General features: G+C 39.8%; 1 protein-coding gene, 1 long non-coding RNA gene and 1 other non-coding gene across 3 annotated transcripts; all 3 read left to right on the top strand.

Annotated features, from left to right (window-relative positions):
• The first annotated feature begins 1,495 nt into the window (after window positions 1-1,495).
• On the top strand, window positions 1,496-1,601 carry LOC133453194 (U6 spliceosomal RNA). Its single transcript, XR_009783317.1, has one exon. It is a non-coding gene; the product is annotated as a U6 spliceosomal RNA (small nuclear RNA).
• A 5,489-nt stretch (window positions 1,602-7,090) lies between these two features.
• On the top strand, window positions 7,091-10,729 carry LOC133452253 (dynein regulatory complex subunit 3-like). The gene is made up of 9 exons (XM_061731472.1): window positions 7,091-7,169; window positions 7,422-7,557; window positions 7,633-7,749; window positions 8,373-8,539; window positions 8,683-8,829; window positions 9,027-9,146; window positions 9,452-9,619; window positions 9,717-9,854; window positions 10,586-10,729. Exons 2-9 carry the CDS (start codon window positions 7,437-7,439, stop codon window positions 10,727-10,729), a joined length of 1,122 nt encoding a protein of 373 aa, XP_061587456.1. The 5' UTR covers window positions 7,091-7,169; window positions 7,422-7,436.
• Window positions 10,730-10,874: 145 nt separating this feature from the next.
• Window positions 10,875-11,847, top strand: LOC133452068 (uncharacterized). The gene is made up of 3 exons (XR_009783236.1): window positions 10,875-11,045; window positions 11,228-11,350; window positions 11,471-11,847. It is a non-coding gene; the product is annotated as an uncharacterized LOC133452068 (long non-coding RNA).
• The last annotated feature ends 2,638 nt before the right edge of the window (window positions 11,848-14,485 follow it).

Below are 14,485 nucleotides of genomic sequence, written 5' to 3'. Positions count from 1 at the left end.
TTTTTTTTTTTAATTTTTTTTTTTTTTTTTTTTTTTTTTGCAGGCAGGCAGGCAGGCCACTAGGTGGCGGGCCACCGGGAAATGTCCCGGTTTTCCCGATGGTCAGTCCGGGCCTGATGCTGCGTTCCATTTACCTCGGAACTCGGACCTGGGAATGACGTCACAGCCGAGTTATCAGCGTTCCAGTTACAAAGTAGGAAAACAAGTTTGTAGTTCGCATATACCACATGAAAAATGTGAATCAGAATCAGAATCAGAAAGGGGGTTTATTGCCAAGTTTTCACACGAGGAATTTGTTATGGGGATTGGTGCAACACAATAGCCTACAAATATAAAAACAAATATATAAGAGATAAAATAAAATAGAATGAAATGTATACACAATAAAAAGTATAGACAGTAAAATAAAATGTAGACCGGAAATGTACAAAATGAGGTTTTAAGTACACTATAGCAGCATATATATGCCGAACAATACTGATTTAGTGTGACCAAAACTAGAAAGAAGTGCTACGAATTTTTACAGAGCTCTCTTCTACTGTTTACAACCGGGGCAGCCATCTTGGAACGTGAACTCGGGGGTGGTGAAGACTCTCCCACTTTCCCAGTGGGAAATCCCACTTCGAGGGGCGTTCCAGTTGAAAAATCCGACTGGGAACTGGGAAATTCCCACTTCCGAGGACAAATGGAACGCGGCATTAGTGTACCCATTACATTTGCTTAAAACCTATTAACTGGATTCCTCTCCCTTTCAGGCGCTGGGATCCGCCGGCAGGCTGCAGGAGGGCGGTCAGACAGCGACATCAAGTGGCAGGCAAGTGACATTACATCAACAACAAAAAACAAAAACGACTTCCTTTTTATTTCAGTTTAAAACAAAAGATTATCAAAGCAGAAAAACATTTCTTCAGTAACGCTATCACTCACATGCACTTAATTTAAATACAGAGGCTCTAAGCAGAACTAACAAAAAACCCGAGAGCGTCTTCATGTCCGATCCAGATCTGTTCTGCAGTGCAACAAACAGCCAGGTTTGTGATCCGAGCAGGACACGAGTATCTCCAGGCCCGGAGGAATCCAGATTAGCCTTCTGGTTTATGTTGTACTGGAGTTCTCAGTCCCTGAGCAGGTTTTATTCATGGTTTACTGGTACCCGCCGTCTCGGGTTACTGTGGGGGAGGGACGCCATATCAGCCCGTCTTTGTCTCTGCAGCCACCCAATCACGACTGAGAGCCTGCTCTCTCTCCCTTCAGCTCACTGCATGTTTTAAAGAGAAAGCTGAGGCTAAATGTGACAGATCAGAACCAGATCTTGTCACATTGGGAAATGGATGAGTTGTTAAATGTATATATCTGTGCAGTGAAGTTGCAATACTAGTTTTTGAGTTGTTTTTATCCCATTAGAGCCCATTTCTGCCCTCCGGTGAGGCAGCCATGTGACTCTAGGGTCTGATACCCGGGGTAACTAAATACGGTTCACAGACACCTCTCTGTTGTGTTACTTCGGTATCACATATACTAAAATTGGAACGATACAGAGAAGATTAGCATGGCCCCTGCGCAAGGATGACACGCAAATTCGTGAAGCGTTCCTCATTTTTCCTTTTGATGCGTCCACCAACTCAAATATAGTTTTATATTAGAGTTGGTGGACCGTCTGAGACTGTCTGACCTGAGTTTAATCGCAGATTTTAGCTAGAATGTTCCCTCAGTTACAAGAATCCACAATCTTTCTCCAAAGAAAAGAAAATCTTCATCCCAGAGCCTTTTTCAGAGTAAAAAGTTTTGTATTTAACGTCAAACATAAAACCTTTAGGCTTCAGCGAAAGCTCTGGTTACACATAGACTTACAGGAAGCACAGGAGGATGCGCTAGTTTCAGATTGTCATTTGCCAAGAAGTAGTAAGCAGTCCCTCAACTCTAACTGTAGAATATCTGATTATATGCGTTTAACCGTTTAACCGTGACGACACCCCCGAGTTTTTATGTCAAACCATTCAAAAGTTATAGCAGAAAATAGGGACAACCAATCAGAAGAAGGGGCGGGGCTAATTTTCACCAATTATGGTCAAGGACTCAATACCGAGTCCGATGACACCACCCACGACTCTCTATGTCAAACGATTCAAAAGTTATAGCAGAAAATAGGGACAACCAATCAGAAGAAGGGGCGGGGCTAATTTTCACCAATTATGGTCAAGGACTCAATACCGAGTCCGATGACACCACCCACGACTCTCTATGTCAAACGATTCAAAAGTTATAGCAGAAAATAGGGACAACCAATCAGAAGAAGGGGCGGGGCTAATTTTCACCAATTATGGTCAATGACTCAATACCGAGTTCGATGACACCACCCACGAGTCTTTATGTCAAACCATTCAAAAGTTATGGCAGAGAAAAGTATTCTAGGGGGCGCTGTTGAGCCGTTAGGCCACGTCCATTAATGCAAACCATGAAATATCAAATTTATCGCCAGGCCTGGCTTGCATGCAAAATTTGGTGACTTTTGGGGAACTATCAAATATGGACCAATCAGATGAAGGGGGGGCGCGCTTTTTGGCATCTAGCGTTGCCACGTTAACGCTTTTGAAGAGAAAAGTAATGCGTGTCGTCGCAGGATGGAGACGCATATTTTGATGTATAACACACCTGGGTGCACTTTACGGTTCGGGCCGTATTAACTGCCGAAGGATTAGTATAAATTGCGCCAAAATTACGCGATTAATTCATAATGTTCAAAATGGCCGACTTCCTGTTCGGTTTTGGCCATGGTGCCAAGAGACTTTTCTTTAAGTTGTGACATGATACAGGTGTGTACCGATTTTCGTGCATGTACCTCAAACCGTATTATGGGGCTTGAGGCACAAAGTTTTTTCTGTCTGAACCAATCAGATGAAGGGTGGGCGCGCTTTTTGGCGTCTAGCGTCGCCACAGTAGGCCGTCAGGTCACCCACCTTTTCGTTTCATCTCGCTCCCACGTCTGGGGTCTACATTCTTTTCACTTTAAAAAAAATAACTTTATGTTAAAGGAGCTTGAGGCAGGATTTATGAAAAGAATTCGTATACGTTTTAAGTTTTCTAGTAATGTCAGATGAAGCGTTCCAAAAAGAATGAGCCCTCTAGTGTATCTCTCCATTGCCTTGAACAGGCTGTGTGCTGCAAAAGGTGCTGCAATGCGGGGGCCGAATTTCCTGCGCTGTCCTGCGGATGTGACGTCACATGACGCTGCATGCACGTTCTCCCGTGCCGGCTTCGCTGTTGGCTGCAGTACCCCCGATGGCCATCGTGGCGAAGGGTGGCGCTAGAGAGTCTCATTTCTTAAAAGGAGCCTCATGCATAGGATAAAAAGTTGAACTCGGATTTCTAGGAAGTATTTTCACAATCGTTATTTTAATAGCGGGACTCTTTCCAGCGGCGCCTGTGTCGAGGAGCGCTGCGGCTGCGTCACGTGATCGCGCTGGACCAATAACAGCGGCCCCTGATGTAAACAAACCTGACGTAATCCAATGTGGATGCAACCTTGTCTTCCCAAATATGTAGAAAAATACAATATAATGAGCTGAAAAGTGCACAAAATGACTAAAAACAGTGTTATATGATGCCACAATGAAGATGAATTATAAACTAAAGTGAAATAATAAAAAGTGCCCATAATGTGATTTCGTTTTTATCATTGTGTATCTATCTTTCTCTTTAGACATCTCTATGCAACACTATCCCATTAATGTCACAACCATGATAAGTAATATACCTAACCTCAAGTTAATATAAAACCATTATGTATAACACATGTAAAGTATGTTTATTTGGGGCTATTTCAGCATATCTTGATTGAAATTAAATTAATAACAATCATGGCCCTGTCAGTGAAATGGATTAAAAATAGAATAAAAGAAAGAATAAAAATAAAAAAAATTCCTACAGATACAATAGGGCCTTCGCACTGTCAGTGCTCAGGCCCTAAATAAGTGACAGAAGTGATGTTGAGGCCAGACAAAAACATTGTACGGTGTTTAATTAAAATACGGCTCTATTAGTACCGCAATACATTTTTCTTCTGTTTATAATTTCAGATCTTCCAAGCAATGCACCTGGAGCTGTTCAACGACACCTTCAGAAGAAATGCACGGTCCTTCCTTGAGCCAGCAATAGTGCATACATGTTATTTATATACAACTTATGTTTTATTTTTTTAACAATAAAGTTGCCATTTGTGAAAATTCAGTGTTGTGATTTCTTGTAACATATGAAATGATGAGGAATCTGAGTAACTTTGGTGTACCTGTTTAGAATTAAAAACAGAAAATCTACATGATTGAGAAGCAAACAGCATTCTTAATATCGTGTTGTTTGTGGCTGCTTCCGATTTGTATTTGTTCACAACGGTATTTTTCTTGTTCACTTCCTCCTCAGGAGGAGGTCCAGGGTCCTGAGGGCCAGCTAGGATTTCAGCATGTCCTGAAACTGGCCGGGGCCCTGGTGGAATCCAGGAGTCTCCAGGGGCTCGGAGAGAGACGGGTAGACAGAGCAGAGAGTCGTCTACCCGTCCAGACACCAGGACAGACACTCCAAGGGTTCAAGGCAGCAAAGGGGAAGAACACTTCCTGTCCTGGGAAGGAAAGTCTCCAGCGGTGAGTTTCGCTTCAAACAGATCTGGTCCTCCTTTTGCCGTCTGCCGTATTTTAACAGCGTCTCACCTCCACTGTCTTCCAGCTGCCTACTCCGACTCAACTCCTGCAGACGGGCCAGATGCAGCCGCCTGGTGGAGGCCGTTTGCAGGTTTTTACCCTGACTGGACTCCGAGACGGTAGTTTTTACTGTGAACTGGACTCTGAGACTGTTTTTTTTACGCTGAATTGAAGTCCCTGACCGCGTCTCCCCGATGGCCGGTGCTGTGGGTGACCTGACCCGGGCTCCGGTGCCGTTCGGCCGGCAGGCCGTCCCCCAGCTGTTCCTGTGGCTGCAGGAGCCGCACACCGAGGACAGGCTGGGCGTCCTGGCTTCACTCTGCGACGTCCTGCGCGATCCTCCTTCACAGTCCGTCAACACGCCACACTCACATTGGGGGCGTCTTACTGCCAAGTCTGTGGCGGACTGGAAGGAGGAGATAAAAGGACGAAAACAATAAGGTTTTGTATATAAATGTATATAGTTTTTTTTAAATTTATATATAGTTTGTTTTTATTTTGTATATACATGTATATATTTGCTTTTCATGTGTGTATTGTTTTTCTTTTTGTATGAATAAATGTGGCTTGTTTCTCTTTCAACTTTGAAGCTTTGTCGCGTTCCTTGTTAAATTATACATATATAGTTTGATTATCCACTTGAAATGATTGTTAATTATATGACTGGAACAGATAAGATCCCATTGAGAGAAAAAAAAACAAAAAAAAAAACCTCAGGGAATACCTTTAATTATAAATAACAAGAAGAACTGGAGTAATTAGCCAAAAACAAGAAGGCAACAAAACCAAATGACCAGGATGACTGAGTGGAAGCAGGATCTGGTTTATTTATAAATATATATTTTTGCAGCTTTACTATCCAGAGAGGACAAATTCTTGGCAGGTACGTCGTCTAGTTCTCCGGGTCCACGTATCTGAAAAGATATTTTATTATTCTTTATGGTTTTATCTAGAACGTTTCCCCTCCTCTCCGTTTGTTGCAGTGCATTTATTCGTCCAGCAGATCTTCTGCAATACAGTACAATGTTTTTGTCTGTTAAAGTCAGCTGTGAGTGTGGTGGTTACCTCAGAATCTGAGGAGTTCTGCGGAGCAGGAGACCGGTTTCCAGAGGCTCTGGGAGAGTCAGGGGCGGCTTGACCCGATGGCTCAGACCTGGGTGCCTTTAAATCACGTAAGAATGAAGGATAGAGAGAATGATGCCAATAAAACACAACTTACAATCATTCTTGCTGCCATTATACAGTTTAGACTGGAAACGAGCAGACCACAGTGATGTCACAGTCAGATATTGATCAGTGATAAGACAGTAATGGCAGGATGAGCAGGTTACAATCATGTGGTGTAATTAAACTAATCTGACGTCGCATACAGTTGTTACCGGCCAGCCCTGTCCCGTTAAGGCGGTGTGTGTGTGTGTGTGTGTGTGTGTGTGGCACAGGTATGAGAGGACATGCCGGTGGGAGCGTGTGAATTGAGCAAGTTATGGTTGTTTTGCAGTACAGGCACCATTAAACACAATGTTAAAGTGAGCGAGCTCTCCTGTGGCAAGATGGCCGCCGTGTGACGACGTCGCAGCAACGCGGACGAGTCATCTAGCCTTTATATATGTCTATGGGTTATATAATAGATCCATGCATGGGACACAGTTTGTGTACGACGCAGCCGGCTGCTCTGGCCAGAGCCCTGTGCGAGGGTCAGCGGGGGAGACGCGCCCGATTCGGGGAAATGTCGCCATCTGCTGGACGAAAAAATGCACCACAACAACAAACTGATGGATAATGGATACAGTAAAACGATAATAAAAAGATAAAACGATAATGGATAAAAAACAGATCAGCGGTTCCCATCTCATTTCATCATGTCCTGGTGGAGGCCGTTTGCAGCAGCTCTGCCGTCTCCATCCTGCCGCCACACGCGTGGGAGGATCAAGAAGACCCACTGGTCCCTCATCCAGTGTGAGTATAGCTCGAGATACTGTAGGCCTACTGCATTTTGGTTCTCAGATTTTTGTCCTTTTTTTTTTTTTAAATATATTTTTATTATTTTATAATAGGAGCCCCGACATGCATTGATAAAACAAACAAAAAAAAAAACCCATCCAAACACAGACAAAAAATAGACGCAGACAATGGTTAATAAATACAGCGAATCTATATACAGTGAATACATGAGATAGCAACATTTTTGACAAATGGTCAACTCATTTATTGAGTCATGTCAGTCCATATTTTCTCCCCCTAATTGATTTACGAGTGGAGACCACAGTTCACGGAACATTTGTTCTCGGCCGTGTCCTTTGAGAGTTAGCCTCTCCAATGGGAGATTTTTGTCCTTGAACGCAACTCAGAGTCAACTCGTTGCTAGGCAACAGTCGACAATCATAACCCAACTGACGGACGGCGGTTGAAGTTTTCACCTATTTTGAAGTTCTTTACATTGACAAAAATAACTACAAGATCACTACCTTCTTGTCAGTGGTAAGTTACGACATTAGGAAATGTTTACCTGAGCCGTCTCCAGGGGTTTCTTTTTCCAGTTTTTCCGCCTTCAGAACTATCTGTTAACCGAACCGTTAACGGAAATGTGCTTGATATTTCTGATAAAAGACCCATTTTTAAAGATGTTAAAGTGTGTATTGTACATTTTAGGGTTCCCATTTAGCTATATACAGTGTTGATTTTTTTTTTTTGTGTTTACCGAAATGTGCCTGATGTTGTTGCTTTTAACAGTATAAATAAAGCAGCATGGATTCAGCTCCGGTTCTGATGGATGAGAAGTTCCTGCTCCAGGTTCTCAGACAAAATTACACTGATATTTCCTTCCAAGATGTGGATGACGTAGACGAATTAGACTTGGACTTTAAAGGTGAGAAAGTATATGAAATTAACAATGAACTGATTTGTATTAATTTTACTCATATCAGAGGTGATTTGTTTACAGGAATTGTGAAAATTGAGCTCTTAACGAATTTCACAAATCTGGTCACCCTCAATCTGAACGGCAACCGCATCCAGAAGATTCAAGGCCTGGACGGCCTGGTTAATCTCAAATGGCTCCGTAAGATTAAACTTTCATTTTTATTTTGTTCAGGTTTTCTTTTTTCTGGCATTATTGTGAAGGCAGTGGCAAAAATATTAAATCACATCTTATAAGAACCGCGGTTGAATTGGTTTGATATTGGATATTGGATATTATGAATTCAACACCCATAAAACTTGTGATACATAACACCGATTGTTTTCATTAAACCTCATTAAATCAGCCCATAATATGATTTTATAATAATTACTCTCTTGTGATATATAGTCTAGATGACCATGAACACATCACAAGCAATATGACCAAAATCAGTGGTATGTATCACAAGTTAAATGGGTGTTGAATTCATTAAACCACATTAAATCAGTCAAATATATATGATTTTTAAATCAGCCCATATATATGATTTTTAACTCAGCCCATATATATGATTTTTAACTCAGCCCATATATATGATTTTTAAATCAGCCCATATATATGCAAAGTGGTTTGACCAAAATCAGTGGTATGTATCACAAGTTTTATGGGTGTTGAATTCATAATATCCAATATCCAATATCAAACCAATTCAACCGCGGTTCTTATAAGACACTCAGAAAATATCGGTGGAGCAATGACAGTCTTTTTCTTTGGGGTTTCAGATCTGTCATTTAACAGGATCAAAAAAATGGAGGGTCTGGAGTCGCTGCGGAAGCTTGAAGTGCTGGATTTGTCCAACAACAGAATCTCTGCCATTGAGAACATGGATACACTTGAGAACCTCACTCATTTTGCAATTAGAAACAACCTCATCAGTGAGATGAGCAATGTAAGAATGCTTTATTGCAGAAAATATATTTGCATTGATGCATTTATATTGCAAGCATCCTTTGACTTTCATGATTAACTGCGAATAAAATGCATATTGCAGAACTGTCAAACGACTTCATCCAAATCTGATGCATTTCATAGGTGATGTACCTCAGGAGATTTAAAGAGTTGTACCAAGTGTACTTTTCTGGAAATCCTATCTCTGAGGAGGGTGAATACGAAATGTTTATTGCTGCCTTTCTTCCAACCGTGAGGGGCCTAGACAAGATACGTTTTGACAAGGAGACGGTAAGTATACATCATGGAGTATTTTGACACAAACTGAAGCTTGCATCTTGTGTATATGCATTACTTTATACTCTTACCTCCTGTTAAAACAGCATTTTTTTCATCAGTTTATTGAAAAGCATGACTTTTGTCAGTTGTATTTTGCTATATTGATCCTGCATACGATAACTGTGCCATACGTGACTGTGCATATACAGAAGGAAAAAGCACGTGCCAACTACAAGTCCGCCCTTGACATGTTGGACGAGGAAGTAGTGCAGAAACAACAAGATGCTGAAGCTCAGATGAGGAAGGAAGCTGAGCTAAAATTACACAAAGTATGTTCCAGCTGATGTTTGTTGATGCACTTCATTAAGCATGCACACATTATGCCTCATTTAATTACTTCTCTTTTGCAGGATGCCTTCGTAGAGTCTTTTAATGGCCCCTGTATGTTTAAGAGCATGTTTGAAGATGACCCAGAAGCAGCAAGATTAAGCTGCATTCCAGGAATGGCTTCTCACCTTCAGGAATATCCCTTTTTCCCCCTAATATTTCTAGTACATGTGGCTGTATTTCTGACCTAGAGTGCAAACTGAGCAATTTATTCTTTAAATTCCTTGACTTTGCAATTACATTTGAGGGCCAAATGATGAAGCTGTTCAAGTCCTTATTTGACAGCGGGCTGGCTGAGCACAAACGTAGGGAAGCAGAGCTGAATGATTACTTCAGTGGCCAGGCTGACACTACCAAATACTACAGGGAAAAAGCAACTGAGGTGATGGACAAGTATGACGAGCAACATGACGAGGTAAGCATTTTCAATAAGACTTCCAGTAAACACAAATATCTTATAATAATATAATAGTGATTGGTACTATTGATTTCTCTTGTTATTACCTCTCTAGGTGATATTAAAGGTGATGAAGTTACATGTAAGTGACAAAGACCTGATTCATGCTGAGATTGAACCTCGTTTTGGTGAAATCCAACCACTGGTTGATCAACTCATGATGATCAACTCTGAGCTGACAGACAACCTGAATGTAAGAGTGTGCAAGTGTTTGTGCTTACGTCTGTGTGTATTAATCCTGTGTACTTTTTAAAACATCCTCTATTCAACAAAGCAGTCATTAAAAAAAAGAAAGAAAAACTGATAATATAATTGAATTTTAACGACTTACACTTAATATTCAAGAATGTTGGAACTGCATGAAAAATGAACATTTATTTCATTGGAGACAACAGGAATCACAGGTGTTTAATTATTTGCCTTATAATCTTAATTCTTTTTTCCTTTCTGTCCTGCAACACATTCCAAAAGAAGTTAGGACAATAAACCTTTAACAACTTTGGAATCTTACATTCCTTCTGATAACACGTTTATACTCTTTACTGTGTGATGGTCCGTTCAAGACGCCTCTGAGCCCAAAGATGTCACTGCATAAGAATTCTGTTTTTGCACTGTTTAGTTTTAGGTGGTATTTGTAAATGTTTCTCTGGACTGTGGTAACTACTAATGATTGATCCGACACCTATCTTTGCTTCTGAAAGACAGCCTTTTAGTGTTTTAGTAAATCGCCATGATTATCATCACCTTTTGGAAATAATGTTGGAAAGAAAATGCAAGATTGGATGTACATTAATAAGGAAATATCATGAGGTCACACTCTCAGCAAATAAATTAAATAAGTTCAAAGTAATTGTAAGAATCTTTGTATTTCAAATGTGCGTTTTCCATATACTTAATTTCACTGACAATTTCTGTTCATTTCAGGAAAACTTGTCGACGTTGGACAGCTGCATCTCAGAGATGGTAGACGACTTCTGTAAAACTGCAAAGGAGATATATCCTTTTTTTCTCAGTCAGCATAGGAGCAATTCATTATTTTTAGGATTGCTTCTTTACATTTTTAAGTGAAATGTATACATTGCATAATACATATCAGGTCAACCTGATACTAATGCCAAGTACAGACATTTTAATTGTTTATTTTTGAAAAAAAAAGAATTTCAAATTATTTTCTACTGCTAATTAAAATTGCATAGGATTTGGTAACGTGGCAACTTAGTAGTTGGAAATCCCAGACCCACATAGGTGAGCTCTTTGACACTGTCATACATTTGATCAATGTCGAGATCTGGAGAAGGATTATCATCTCAAAGTTCAACAAACGGCTGTTGCAACTCTGGAAAAAGTGGCCCAGGGAAATCTGGACAAGGATGAGCCAGATGAGGTGGCAATGGTCCCCTTTTTCCCTTTCCAGACAAACATTTTCAGTATTTTATCCCTGCAAATTATGTAGTTTGTTGTAGTGTTTAACAACAATTTTATTTTACTGCATTGAATCAGTGCGAAAAGAAAAATAAATATGTTAAATCTTTTTTCTCTTTTTTTTTCAATATGCTGCTGTTTAAGGACACAAAAGCAGTGATGAGTGCATTGGCCACCAGCCACGATAACCACCTGCTGAAGATCCGTGACTGGGAGAATCAGCTGCTTACACGTGCCAATGCCTGGAAAGTGTCCCTCATTAAAGGGGTAGGACTCTAAATCACTTTGAAAAAAGTACTTGGGTGTGTTTTTAAGTATATGTGACAACCTTTTTTTCTTTTCCTCTTTGTGCTTTAATTTTTGGCTTGTCTTTATTGATTATTACAGTTTCAAGAGAAAGAAGTTATTCATGACAGCACGCGCATCTCAGATATCCATCGTTATGGGCAGTACATAAGGGGACTGCTCAAGAAAGCTCCACAAATGGCCCGCAAGTAAAAAAAGATGTAATTTCCTATTGGCTATATTTATGTAATGTAAATATGTAGTAAAAGAGATTTAATGCTTTTTGTTCCTCCTTGTTCCAGTTGTAACAATATCCATGCTTATACTGAAATTAATCACATTTGACCCAAAATTGTCAGCAAAATGTATCTACCATATTTATTCAGGTTTTATTCAGTGTTCATTTTTTCATTGTGTAAATGAATGGAAATCTCAAAAACTTAAACTGCTGCCTTTATTTTTATTTTGGCTAGTTTTGTTTTGTATACAGTAGTTCAATATTTGTGAAGCAAACTGCTCGATGACCTTGATATAGTTATTGATGATCAAAAAATATCTTGATTATCTTCAACTGTATAATAAGATCCACTTTATTTTTGTGCAACGATATAGATGAATGAAAAGCTATATGGACAATGTTCTGCAGAACTCAATTCATACAATGTTCAGATTATTTGCCATCCCAGAGCCTTGGCACCTGTTTCATTTTGTCATTTGTTAGTTTGTTACGCCTTTTATTTCCCTCCTGTCACATTGTTACTGTTGTTGTGTTGAAATAAAAGTGACTACAATTCCCAGAATGCTTTTCGTTCAATATACAACATGAGTCTGGGTCAATCCACTGCACAATTTTCAGGCAACGCAATTTAAGCAAGGTGGGCCCTCAAATGAAGCATACAGTATTCCTCATCAGTCCGTGGGCAGGTTATGAATTTGACATGTACCTGTATATATAAATCCCATATAGACATTTTTTACGAGTGCAAGATTATATTTTCAAAAATTTCAGTTCAAATGGAGACACCTTGTGGAGTAACAGAACCATTGCAGTTAATAAGAAATCAATCAGTTTTGCAATCATACCACATGCATAAAATGGGGATGATTGTACAGTTTCCCATGCTTTATAGAAATGTATTTGATGTGTTCATTTGGTCTTGGGGAACCCACTTGTTTCGCTGCCAATTTTTCTTTAACATTACATCGACTGAAAGGAAGTTCAGTGGCTGCATAAAGTAACCATATTCAATCTGAAAGTAATGTTGAGGTTGTAATAACCACCTCATTAGTTACCAACTGAGCCAAATGCCAACTCATTTTCAAGAAATTCTGACTTTACATCAGCTGATAGACATAGATTATACAATTATACAAAGGTACAAACCAGCCCCAAAATACTGAGTGCTGGCCAAGAACACGAGGAGAAACACAAAAGTCAGTTTTACTTTGAAGCCCACCAAGAAAATCAAAGTTAAACATCAACCAACCTAATCCTTCCCACTTTATGAGAACCCCTCTAGAACACTCTTGATGTTTTCTTTTCTCTTCCCTTTTCTTCTTAACAAATGTTTATATAGAATAGAATGTTAAAACGTGTTGTCTTTTCGTGGCCATGGCTGTGAGAGGAGAAGGAGGGTAATTGCATGAGCTGAAGAAAAGATTAGGAAGGTAAGTGATGTGAGAAGTTGATTGTGTCAGGGGCTCAGCAAAAGGCCTTCTGCATATGACCCATTTTACCTAATTATAAACCAATTTCCAACCTTCCATTTGTATCTCAAATTCTGGAAAAGGTAGTTGAAACCCAGTTACGTGATCATTTGTATAGAAATGATCTGTTTGAAGTTTTTCAGTCAGGGTTCAGAATGCATCATAGCACAGAGACAGCACTGGTTCCAGTCACGAACGACCTTCTTATGGCCTCAGATAAGGGATTAGTGTCCATACTGGCAGAGGTGGACAGAGTACTCCACCCCAGTACTTGAGTAAGAGTACAAATACTACTGGTCAAAATTTACTCCGTTACAAGTAAAAGTAGCTCAGTCAAAATATTACTCGAGTAAGAGTAGAAAAGTACTTGCTTTTAAAAGGTACTTAAGTATCCAAAAGTAAATGCTTTTAAATTTACTTTAAGTAAAAGTAAGAGTAAGGGTAAGAGTAAATTTATTATTTTCCACATCAGTAAATTACTATATTTTTTCTAAATTAATTGTTGCGGCTCTGTCTTGACAAACGCAAGCTACTTTGGCGGTATCGTTTTGAGGAGGCTTGACGTATTTCCGCTTTACGTACATCCCAGTGGAGAGCGTGCACTGTGATACGTCTCCTCCTTTGACAAAAACAGCTTGTGTCCAATAGGATTTTAGGGAAGAAGAAAAAAGAGCAGACCTGAAAGTAACAAGTACTTTTCAGCCTTCCTAGAAATTTACTCGAGTAAAAGTAAAAATATTTGTCTTGGAAATGTATTCAAGTAAGAGTAATAAGTACCAAAGAAATCTAATACTCAAGTAAAGTACAAATCCTCTGGATATGTACTTAAGTACAGTACTCAAGTAAATTTACTCCGTTACTGTCCACCACTGCATACTGGTTCTACTGGACCTCAGTGCTGCTTTTAATAGTTTAGATCACAGCATTTTACTGCACAGGTTACAGCATGTTGTTGGGATTAAAGGGACAGCTCTACGTTGGATTAAATCATATCTGACAGATTCCTATTTGTTCATGTAAGGTTTCTTCAAAACAGACGAGGGTCTGCTATGGTGTTACGCAGTTTGATCGGTACAAATTTGTAATTTTTTTTATAAAGTGTAAACTGGAATTTACATTTCACCCGCCGGTGAATATCAAAGGATGTCTTCATGGGACCACATTCATTCACTTAAACACATCGTTTTGTACAGCAGACTACGATCTCAAAGGGCCTTAGTTCCTTGAAGAATGTTACTTAAAGCAGCTAATGCATAATATTAGTCAAATGTTGTAGCCAATTTAGAGTTGTGCTGTGTGTGTGTGTGTGTGTGTGTGTGTGTGTGGAGGTTGTCATTACATCACCTGCGCACCTGTGGGCATAGGAGGTAATTGTCAATCAGAGGTTAGATAAGGGAGACACAGGTGATC

The sequence above is a fragment of the Cololabis saira genome, chromosome 10 (genome assembly GCF_033807715.1).
Source record: "Cololabis saira isolate AMF1-May2022 chromosome 10, fColSai1.1, whole genome shotgun sequence".
NCBI lineage: Eukaryota > Metazoa > Chordata > Actinopteri > Beloniformes > Belonidae > Cololabis > Cololabis saira.
Note: the sequence above shows the minus strand (reverse complement) of the source record. Positions and strands in the feature narration are given on the sequence as shown.